Genomic DNA, 12436 nt, shown 5'->3' on the forward strand with positions numbered 1-12436 from the left:
AGTTTAACCAATTGAATAGCATCTGGAAAGCAATGCCTTATATTTACCTTTAAAATAAGAAAACATTAGTGCCTAGACTATCTTCCTAATATATTTTGAGTTGGTTTGGTCTGACAGATGTGAAACTGGAACATTTAATTCATAAGGTGACAAATGACATGAAATTTGATGCTATTGTTAACAGTGCGGAGGATGGTCTGAGGCTTAATCTTAATACTGATCAGACTGTAAACTGGGCAGAGCAATGGTGGATGGAATTTAACCCTAATAAGTGTAAGGTGATGTGTTTTGGGGGGTCCAATATGAAAGGATATATACATTGAATGGTAAGCCCCTGGGAGTACTGAAGAACAAAGGGATCTTGGTTTCAAGTCCAGAGATCCCTGAAGGCATCAGCACAGATAGATAGAGTGTTGAAGAAGACTTATGAGATTCCTACCTTCATTGGCTGGATGTATAATAGAGGAACAAAGAAGTCTTGTTATAACTTTATAACATAATGTTTAGGCCACAGATGGAATACTATGTACAGTTCTGGTTGGCACACTAGAAGAATGATTGCACTGGGGAGAGTGCAGAGGAGATTCACCAGAAAGTTACCTTGAATGAAAAATCTCAATTGTGAGAAGAGACTGGATAGGGTGGGTTTGTTTTCCCTGGAGCAGAAGAGCCATCTGATTGGGGTTTATAAAATTATGAGAGGCATAGATCGGGTAGAGCATAAAAATAAAATAGCTCATGACAGACATATCTAAGACCAGAGGACACAAGTTTAAGGTCAGGAGCAAATAGTTTAGAGGAGATCTGAGAGAAAACAAACTCACCCAGAGGGTGGTAGAAATATAAAAGTTTCTGCCTGAGAGGGTGGTGGAGGCAGTTACTCTTGCAACGTTTAACAAGCATCTGGACAAGCATTTAAAATGCCAAGGCATAGTGGGCTGTGGATCAAGGTGCAGGTAAATGGGATTAGTATTGTTGAAGCCCAGCCAACACTGGCTCCTGTTATTGGCTCGTACAGAGAGAATAGTTGCTTTTACTATAACTCACTAATCTCTTTTATTTGAGTATCATGAAAAGGTAAATGTGTGGCCTATACATTAGGTAATACACAAGTAAATCATACATTTTCCCGAAAGAACTAGAACCTATTTGTACACCCAGAAAAAGCCCCAAACACTTCCAGAATAATCACGGAATGCGAAAGCTAATACCTGTGCAGAATAGCTGCAGTCGCTGCCGAGGACTGACATTGGCCAGATGCTGCACTCGATTCTGGGGTCACCGCGTCCCTGACGAGGGGTGCACTTCTGCGAAAGTTGATCTCCAGAGTTCTCGCTGGCTACATGCTCCGAGGGTCTACTTTTATCTTTTTTTCTTCTCTTTCTCAAGTTATGTTGTCTTCTTCCTGTAGGCTCAGGCTAATTCAATTATCACATGTCTTTACCTATTGGCCCTGGACCAGAGACTTAGGTAGCATTACTTCATTGCCCCTTGTCCAAATAAGGCTTCTGCATTATCTCATCTTTCTTACTTCTTTTTACAGAACTTGGTTGGGAACAATAGTTTCTGACCAGCACAGGTCAGCTCCTAGGTCTGGGTTTATCCTCAGTTCACAAGCTGCTTCTTTCTTTATGTCAGGATTTTTTTTACGTCCAGTATGTCCTGTTAGCGATATCGACAACTGGCATTCCGCTGTCTCCATCTTTCTCTCTGCAACCTCTGGTCAGCATTTCCCAGGCAGCGATGGCAGAGGCTTGTCTTCATGCCTCTGTCTCTCTCTTTCTCCCTCCCTCTCTCACTGCAGGCCCTGGCTAACAGTATAGTTTAGTGTTTTCAGGGTGGCACAGACATAGTTTGTCAAAGGACAAGTTTCAGTGCTGTATGACTCAATGACTCTAATAGTTTATGTTAAATAATGCAGAAGGAGCATAGTTTGTGGCAATGAAATTAATTGAGGACATAGCCTCAGTTATTATAATGTCAATTAGACAAGAGAATTGGAGGTGAGAATTTAGTACCCAAAATTACCCAATAGCAAAGGCCCTGGGTTTGGATAACTAAATCATATACAGTGACAGCCCAAGATCAAACGCTGATCATCATCTTTCAAACACAAGGAAGTTGCATGGGAGAACTATTAGTGTAAGATCTCTGTTCAAAAGGACGAAAGCCACTTACATGAGTCGGTGTCAACCAAAGTTAAACAGTGACTAATCTTCAAGAGGTCTGGACACAAACTTAAATACTACTCCTGATGAACTTTTGATAAAGGACAGAAAACATCCCTCAAGACCTATCTATGAATCCTTCTGATTTCTGCATGCAACATGATTGTATAGTTTTCTCCAAAGTTAAATTTTCCTTGGACTGTAAGAAATCTGATGATCTATCAATAATTCCAAAAAATATTCTATCTCATATGAATTATGATTTTAGAATTCCCTAGTCAATGTTTTTAACAATGTATTAAAAAACACCATGAAATTATCCATAGATTCCTCTGGAACTTGAACAATTTAATGTTAAATGTTACTCATTCAAGAATTTTTTTTACTTCAACATTGAAGTAATTATCAAAAGATGTTAGAAATTCTTCAAATATGCTTGTGTCTCCTTTCATATATTGGTGTTGTATAATACCATCCACCATAGAATCTATTGAATGCTAATGAATTAATTTATTCGGCTTCGGACTTTATGTTTAACCATAAGGCAATTCTGTGCCTTAAGAATTGTTTTCTCCAAAATGTCCAATCCTGTGTCTTATTTGACATTGATTTTTTTTGAAGTATTACTTCTCCATTCATTTCTTCAATGTGTTTATTAATGCCTATTTTTTGTAAAGCTATTTACATCTGTAATATCTCAATGCTGTTTGTCATCTGTTGTATTAGTCTGACCAATGGCTCTATGCACTGGTGGTGGAGGGACTAGAAGTTTATATGTGTGTTGAGGGCTTCTAATCAAACAAACTGCTTCATTCAGATTGTTAGATAATAAAATGTGAGGCTGGATGAACACAGCAGGCCAAGCAGCATCTCAGGAGCACAAAAGCTGACGTTTCGGGCCTAGACCCTTCATCAGAGACTCTGATGAAGGGTCTAGGCCCGAAACGTCAGCTTTTGTGCTCCTGAGATGCTGCTTGGCCTGCTGTGTTCATCCAGCCTCACATTTTATTATCTTGGAATCTCCAGCATCTGCAGTTCCCATTATCTCTCATTCAAATTGTTGTTCAGTCTCTGTGAAATAAGCAAATGGCTAGGGGAGGGAATGTTTGTGAGTTAGGGGCTGTTTCAGGTAGAACAATCTGAATGAACAAGTTGGTTCAGGAGGGAGATGTTGTGAATTGGTATATTGGGTAGTAAGACACCACATGCATGGATGTGCATGGAGCCTCCAGCTGTTTGAGTTGTCCATTTGTGGGGTTAATGAATGCAGGAGTTACCTCTCTAGAAGCAACTCCAGGATTTCTGCTTTTACTGCAGTTCCTGCTGTTGTGTATTTCTCTAAAAACAGGCTGAGGCTATTGGCTGGAAGCTTGCCCTCCCTTTCTGTTAGATTTCACTGCACCTTGATGGTTTACTAATCTGTGACTTGTTCAACTGTTCAATAATGTTTGCTCTTTTTTTTCTCTGTGCAGGTCTCAGTTGCAGGCCTGAGTGGGATGGTATCGTGTGTTGGCCCCTGGGGACTCCCAACAAGAGTGTCTCAGTCTCATGTCCTGAGTATATTTATGATTTTAACCACCGAGGTAATAGACAGATTGTAGTCTGCTCATACGGACTACTAACATTAACTGTACACACTATATGTCCACATTAACTGTTCACGCTGTCTGCTCACATTGACTCCTCACTTTGAATGCAATCATGCTCAAATGGGAGACCCTGTTAGGGAGCTGGAGCTGGATGCACTCAGGATCATTCCAGCTGCTGAGCGCATCATAGATAAGAGTTTTTGTGAGGAGGCACGGGCAGAGAGTAGCTGGGTGACCACCAGGAAAGGCAAAGGGAACAGGTAGACAGCGCAGGAATCCCCTATGGCCATTCCCCTCAAAAACAAGTGTTCTGCTTTGGATACTCTTGGGGGGCAGCGGGGTGGTGCCCAATCAGGGGAATGCAGCAGTAGCCAGGTCAGTGGCACTATGACTGGCTCTGGGGCTCAGCAGGAAATGGTAAAGATAAACAGGACCTTAGTGATAGGAGATTCAATAGTTATGGGGCAGGGAGGAGATTCTTTGGCTGCAGGTGGGAATTCAGGATGGGGTGTTGCTTCCCAGGTGCCAGGTTCCAGGATGTCTTGGAGCGCCTGTAGAATGTTCTCAAAGGGGAGGGTGAGCAGCCAGAAGTCATTGTGTACATTGGCACAAATGTCATAGGTCGAAATAAGGATGAGGTTCTGCGGAGAAATTATAAAGAGTTAGGAAAAACATTAAAAACCAGGACCTCGATGGTGGTAATCTCCAGATTACTTCCAATGCCATGTGCTGGTGAGGGAAAGAACAGGAGGATATGGCAGCTGAATGCATGGCTAAAGAATTGGCACAGAGGGCAGGGATTCACTTTCCTGGATCATTGGAATCTTTTCTGGGACAAAGGTGACCAGTTTAAGAGGGACAGGTTGCACCTGAACTGGAGGGGTCCAATGTCCTGGCGGGCAGATTTGGTGGTGCTACAACGGAGGGTTTAAACTAGTTTGGCAGGGGGTGGGATCTTCAACAACAGGGAAGCAAGTATGAGACTGGAAGGAGATACAGTAATCAGAATTGGCAAGTTAAAGAGACATGTCAGGCTGGAACAGGACAGGGAGTGAGGAACGTCTGTTGGATTAAATTGCATCAGTTTCAACGCAAGAGAGCTGACAGGTAAGGTCGATGAACTCAGGGTATGGATGGGTACGTGGGATTGGGATATTATAGCCATTACAGAAATGTGGCTAAGGAAGGGATATGACTGGCAGCTTGGTGTGCCAGGATGCAGGCGCTTTAGTTGGGACAGAGGTGGGGGAATAGGGGAGGGGGAGTTGCATTTTCGATTAGGGGGAGTTTCACAACAGTAGTCAGATATGAAATAACTGAGGAATCATTCAGTGATGCTTGTGAGTGGAGCTAAAAAATAAGAAGAGGATGGTGACATTATTGGGTTTGTAGTCAATGGGAATTAGAGGAACAAATATGCAAAAAGATTGCAGAGACTTGCAGAAGTAGAGTTGTCATAGTGAGGGATTTTAATTTTCCTGATGTACACTGGGACTGCCATAGTGTTAAGGGTTTAAATGAGGTAGAATTTGTTAAATGTGTTCAGAAAAGTTTCCTCAAGCAGTGTATAGAGGGTCCTGCTCGAGAAAGGGAAAAACTTGACATACTCTTGGGAAATAGGGCAGGACAGGTGGGGGAGTACTTTGGGTCCAGTGACAATAACTTATTAATTTTAAGATAGATAAGGAGAAGGACAAAACTGGTCCACAGGTTCAAGTTCTAAATTGGGGCAAGGTGAATTTTGATGGAATTAGACAGGAGTTTGCAGGGGTTGATTGGAATAGTTTTTTTGCAGTCAAACGGACCTCTGACAAGCGGGAGGCCTTTAAAAATGTGATAGCTAGAGTTCAAGGTTTATATGTTCCTGTGACGGTGAAGGGCAAGGTTGGCAGGAGTAGGGAACTCTCGATGACAAAAGATATTGAGGCTTTGACCAGAAAAAAGAAGGAGGCATGGCTCAAGTACAGACATCTGTGATCAAGGGAATCCCTGGAGGTATGTAGGGGATACAGGAGTTTACTGAAGAAGGAAATCAGGACGGCAAAAAGGGGGCATGAGATAGCTTTGGCTGAGAAGATTAAGGTAAATCCAAGAGATTCTTTCAGTATATTAAAGGAGAAAGAATAACTAAAGAGAGAATAGGATCCCTCAAGGACCAAAGTGGACATGTACGTGTGGAACCGCAGGAGATAGGCGAAGTCCTCAATGAATATTTCTCCTTTATGTTTACTGTGGAGAAAGACATAAAGACTTGGGAACTTGGGGAAGTCAATTGCGATATCTTGGGGATAACCATATTACAGTAAAGGAGGTGTTGGAAGAATTAGAATATATCACGATGGATAAATCTCCTGGCCCTGATCATATATATTGAAGAACCCTGCAAGAGGCTAGAGAAGAAATTGTGGGGGTCCTGGTTGATATTTTGCATCATCATTAGCTACAGGTGAGGTCCCAGAAGACTGGAGGGTAGTGAATGTTGTGCCCGTATTCAAGAAGGTTTGAAAAGAAAAACCTGAGAATTATGGACCAATAACCTCAACATTTGTGGTAGGTAAATTAATTGAAAAGATTCGATAAGATATACATGCATTTGGAAATACAGGGTTTGATTGGGAGTAGTCAGCATGGCTTTGTGTGTGGGAGATCATGCCTCACAAATTTGTTAGTGTTCTTTGAAGAAGTGAATATAGAAAATAGAACATAGAACATAGACTAGGAAGGTTGATGAGTGCGGGGCAGTAGATGTAGTCTATATAGATTTCAGTAAGGTCTTTGATAAGGATCCACAAAATAGGCTGCCCTAGAAGGTTAGATCGCATTGAATCCAAGGAGAGTTGACGATTTGGATACACAATTGGCTTGATGGTAGGAAGCAGAAGGTAATAGTGGAAGGATGCTTGTCTGACTGGAGACCTGTGACTAGTGGTGTGCCTCAGGGGTCAGTGCTGGGCCCATTGCTGTTTGTTACATATGTCAGTGGTGTGGATGAGAATGTACAGGGCATGATTTGTAAGTTTGCAGAATACACTAAAATAGGTGGTACCGCAGACAGTGAGGAAAGTTATCAGAAATTGCAGCAGGATCTTGATCAGCTAGGGAAATACGCCAAGAAATGGCAAATGGAGTTTAATATAGATAAGTGTGAGGTGTTACATTTTGGAAAGTCAAATCAAGGTAAGAATTTCATGGTAAATGGTAGGGCCTTAAGGAGTGTAGTAGAACAGAGGCACCTTGGAGTTCAGGTGCACAGTTCTGTGAAAGTGAAGTCCCAGGTTGACAGGGCAGTGAAGAAGGCTTGAGGCACACTGACCTTCATCAGTCAGGGCACTGTGTACAGAAGTCGGGAAGTTACATTGCTGTTGCATATAACATTGCTGAGGCCGTACTTGGAAAAGAATACTGTGTTCAGTTTTGGTCACCTTGCTATAGGAAGAATGTAGAAAAAAATCTACAAGCATGTTGCCAGGTCTCAAGGAACTGCTTTATAGGGACACTTTGGACAAACTAGGACATATTTCTTTAATGCATAGGAGACTAAGGGGGGATCTTATAGAAGTGTATAAGATCATGAGAGGCATGGATAGGGTGGATGTCTTTTTCCTACGATTGAGGAATTGAGGGTTAGAGGGTGTCAATTTAAGGTAAGAAGGGAAAGAATACACGGGGAATTGAGGAGCAACTTTTTTTTTTACACAGAGGGTGGTATATATCTGGAATGAGTTGCCAGCGGAAGTGGTTAAGGTGGGTACACTAACAACATTTAAAAGGCATTTGGACGAAGACATGGATAGAAGGGATTAGAAGGACATGGGCCAAGTGCAGTGAAATGGGGTTAGCGTGGATGAACCTTTTGATTGAAATGGGCCTGTTTGGGCCGAAGGGCCTGTCTCCGTGCTGTAGGCCTTTATAACTATATGACTCTAAAATACTGACGGTATGTAAAAGAACAGGAGATATACAATAGGCAGAATTGGGCAAGTGTGTACTTGCTGAAGTTCTGTAGGGCTGGAGAAGATTAGAGCAATGAAGAAAATTTGAAGTTGAAGTGTTGAGTGTTGGGAATCAAACTAGGTCTTGTGCATGAATGATCGCTGATTGGGACTCAGTGTAGAATTGGATCTAGAAATCATATGTGTGCACTTTTTGTTACAGACATCCAAGGAAGAAGATCAAACGCTTACATTTTCTTTTTGATGTTTAAGATTTTGTTGAACACAGTTGGAAGGCTATGAACCCCACCTTCCACCACAGTTCCTCACTGGTCTCACTTTGTTCCTACCCTCACTGCTTTGCCTCTAGATCTTTATTCCAACCACCCACTCCTGTTCAAAGGAAATAGGAGAGCAGTAAAGCTGAGGGAGAACAATGATTGATGCGGTCTGGGTGGCTGAGAAGGAAAAGTGAAAGGAGGCACATATGCATAGTATAAAAGGGAGGAAAATGGTTAGAAGGCCCTGTTGAGTGAACAGAAAGTAAAAGAGTCATAGAATGAATGGATATGGGTCTGGAATGACTATTGAAATGTGCAGAAAAATAGAACTCAGGGAGACAGAAATAATAACGATTAGAAATGACATGATATTTTGCTTTATAACTGAATGTTCTAATCTGTCTGGAGTTATAGTCGAGGCCCAGTAATTGGACAAAGTCAATGTCTGGGTAAGTTTAATTCAGCCTGAAGTTTCTATGAACAATGGTGTATCTAGCTGTGGAGAGCCACTGGATCCATGCACTGTTTGCAGGGCTGCTGCTGCACGTTGTTTGGTGGAATCCTCTATTGTAAATATAAACATTGCCTTCCTTCTGACAGGTCACGCCTATCGCAAGTGTAACATACATGGGGACTGGGAGTTAGTCCCCAGCATTAACAGAACCTGGGCAAACTACACTGAGTGCACCAAGTTCCTGAAGCCTGACCACTGGCACCATAAGGTACACTCGTTTAGCCACGCGTTATTATTTATTTACTAGCCAAGTTTCAAACTCTACTACAAACTTTAAAAGTAGCTAAAAGTACTGGATACAGCAAAAGCTTTGGACACTGACAACATCCAGTTATAGTACTGTAGATGCCTGCTGCAGAATTAGCCACAACCATTGGGAAGCAACTGCAGTACAGATACACACCTGAAAAGCCGGAACCTTTTCCAGCTGATTCATGCTTTCCAAATGCAGAGTCTGTAGAACACAGATGATTACCAACCCAGTGGCCTACTCTCAGTCATGAATAAAGTGATGGAAGGAGTTGTCAATAGTACGACAAAGCAGCATCTACTCAGCAATAACCTGCTCAGTGATGCCCAGTTTGGGTCCCGCCAGGGTCACTCATATCCTGACCTCAATACTACCCTTGGTTCAAATATGGACAAAAGAGCTGAATTCCAGAATGCGGTAAGAGTGACAGCCGTTGAAATTAAGGCAGTATTTGGTCAAGAGTGGTTTCAAGGATCCCTAGCACAGTTGAAATAAATGGGAACGGCAGTAAACTCCATGACTAGTTTCAGTTCTAGGACATCTATGCAATGCTTCTCAAGGCAGGAGAACTATATTCTCGGGCTTGATCAATGACCTTCTGTCCATCATATGGTCAGAAGTGGGGATGTTTGGCAATGCTTACACTATAGTGAGCTCCTTCTGCAATTCCTGAAATAATGCTAAAAAAGCAGCTCAGAAAATATGAAACCTGCAGTGTGTAACTCACCTTTTGACACCTCAAACTTATCCACCATCCACAAAGCAAAGTCAGAGTGTGATAGAATACTGTGTGATAGAATGATAGAGTGCAGCTCCAATAACAATCAAGAATCGACACCAACCAGGACAAAACAACTTGCCTGTTTGGCATCACATCCATCACCTTCAAGATTCACTCTCTTCACCAGTAGCAACAGTGAGTATCATCTACAAGATGCACTGCAGAATTTCAACAAGGCTCATTGGACAGCACCTTTCAAGCCTCTATCAATAGACAATAGACAATAGACAATAGGTGCTGGAGTAGGCCATTCGGCCCTTCGAGCCAACACCACCATTCATTATGATCATGGCTGATCATCCACAATCAGTATCCTGTTCCTGCCTTATCCCCATAACTCTTGATTCCACTATCTTTAAGAGCTCCATCCATCTCTTTCTTGAAAGTATCCAGAGAGTTGGCCTCCACTGCCTTCTGGGGCAGAGCATTCCATATATCCACCACTCTCTGGGTGAAGAGGTTTTTCCTCAACTCTGTTCTAAATGGCCTATCCCTTATTTTTAAACTGTGTCTTCTGGTTCTGGACTCACCCATCAGCGGAAACATGCTTCCTGCCTCCAGAGTGTCCAATCCCTTAATAATCTTATACGCCTCATATCACCTTGAAGGGCAAGAGATATAAATGCATGGAAACATCATCATCTGCAAGTTCCTCTCTATCCCACTCACCATCCCGACTTGGAAACAAATGGCCATTCCTTACTGAGTCAAAATCTTGGAATTCCCTCCCGAAAGGCATCATGGGTCTACCTACAAGACATGGACTGTAGCAGTTCAAGAAGGCAGCTTACTACTAACGTCTTAAGGGCAACCAAGCATGGGCAACAAATGGCAAACAAACAATGTTCACATTCCATGAATGAATAAAATAACAGAACTTTCCAACAAAAAATGAATTTACCAATGCACCCAAGAGTTATAAATTGAACTTGATTTGAGTATTGATGAAAAAGACACATTTTGTTGAAGTTTTGCATCTTGCAGTCATCAGCAAAATCGAAAAGAATATCAACATAAAGAGAAAACAAGAGTTTGGGCTGTTTGAGGAAAATCCCAATTGATTGGCATGCGGACTCTGTCAATGCCATGGAACGTGCAGCAGGTACATGATGACTGACAGTTAACTGCCAAGCTTTGTTTAAATTTTATCTGAGACAGTCGCTATAAATTGCATTGACAAACCCAAATTGTTTGTAAATGCAATTCGTCATACCCTCAGAAATATTTAGCAAATACTGCCCTATTACAGAATCACATCTAATATTGACACCCCTTTACCTAAATGTTACCAACTAAACCAAGACTTACTAACCAAAGAAAGACTTATTAACTAAGCCAATATTTAGTAACCAACCTTGAGGTGTTCCAGGATAATAAAGTGTGAAGCTGGATGAACACAGCAGGCCAAGCAGCATCTCAGGAGCACAAAAGCTGACGTTTCGGGCCTAGACCCTTCATCAGAGAAGGGGATGGGGCGAATGTTCCAGTTTCTGTCCTTTGACAATGAGCCTTGCATGTATTTGCTGCTCATTATGTGAGTATAGAGTCCAATCCCATTGTTCCCATACTGAGAGCTTGTACTGGGCTTTCAAATGTCAGTGGGAGCAAGAATAAATGTAGGTGTGAATTAGGATCACATTTCCTGAAAGGAACAGGGAACAGGCCTACTCCCATCTCCATGGGAACAGGCCACCTCTAGAAATTAATGCCAATTTCAATAGGAGAGTTGGGAGTGGGGTTTTGGAAACCCATAGCCCTCCAAGTCTGTGCCTATTGAGATCATTAATGAACTCAGTATCAGGCTTTGGGGAGCTTCTTGAATTTTCCATTGGCAATCGCAGGAAACATGCAGTGTGTGAGACATGTTATAGTGCATCTGGTGGAAACATAGTCGGGGACCAACTGGGCTAAAGGATGCACAAAGCAACTGATTTAAAAGAGACGGTAAAACTCATCTATGTGTTATCATTGTGTTATTTAAAAATACCATGAAAATGATACATGGATTCCATTTCTGTGCTAGTCGCTTGTGGGTTTATTGAAAGCTAAACTAGTATATACAGTACAGAGTAATCTATAAATGCAGCTTGGCCTCGAATGCCACAGTGCAGGAACTTGGCTCATTTAAATATTGAGCTGTTAAATGTACAGCACTCCAAATGTGATCATGGGCAGATGGTAAAACCTTTGTTCAGAGTTATACCCGCCATTGAATTACACTTCATATATGAGTGTGGCTGACATGCTGGTGATGTGACTGGGCACTTGTTCTGACCATTTTAGGGAGCATGAGGAGCTCACAGCCACCGAACTCATGTACGTGCTGCTATTTACAGTGTTTGAGACCTGTCATAAGAAAGCAAGTCAGCTTTCTGAATTTTAACAGTTGAATGAACCGCCTGTGATACTGAACTCACTGTTGTTGTGTGATGCCTCTAATACTGACCTCCACAATGGTCCCTGTCCAAGCTGTTTGAGTTTCCTGAGGCTGGGGTGGCACAGTGGCTCAGTGGTTACCACTGCTGCCTCACAGCGCTCGGGACCTGGGTTCCATTCCAGCTCAGACGACTGTCTGTGTGGAGTTTGTACATTGTGTGTGCGGATTTCCTTTGGGCGCTCTGGTTTTCTCCCACAGTCCAAAGATGTGCAGGTTAGGTAGATTGGCCATGGGAAATGCAGGGTAGTGGGGTGGGTCTGGGTGGGGTGCCCTTTAGAGGGTTGGTGTAAACTCGATGGGCTGAATGGCCTGCTCCCATAGTGTAGGGATTTTATGATTCTATGAATCTTTTCTGCTGAATGCTGCAAAAGAGAATTACTCACCTTCCAGTGACTGCCTTCATTAACATCTCAAGGAAGGCATTGGGAAACCTCAGGGGTGCGCACTGATGCCAGTGCCTGCTTGATTCTGCGCCATGGGGCAC

The 12436-nt window shown here is 42.5% G+C and overlaps 1 protein-coding gene across 1 annotated transcript in view; it reads left to right on the plus strand.

The window, feature by feature from the left end:
* The window catches only part of LOC125466176 (parathyroid hormone/parathyroid hormone-related peptide receptor-like), a 77446-nt gene that overhangs the window by 10420 nt on the left and 54590 nt on the right, over nt 1–12436 (plus strand). Inside the window, exons 4-5 of the mRNA XM_059638801.1 lie at nt 3641–3751; nt 8571–8692. Of these exons, the coding sequence (XP_059494784.1) occupies nt 3641–3751; nt 8571–8692 (233 nt within the window). The remainder of the gene's footprint in view (nt 1–3640; nt 3752–8570; nt 8693–12436) is intronic.

Source organism: Stegostoma tigrinum, chromosome 31 (genome assembly GCF_030684315.1).
Source record: "Stegostoma tigrinum isolate sSteTig4 chromosome 31, sSteTig4.hap1, whole genome shotgun sequence".
NCBI lineage: Eukaryota > Metazoa > Chordata > Chondrichthyes > Orectolobiformes > Stegostomatidae > Stegostoma > Stegostoma tigrinum.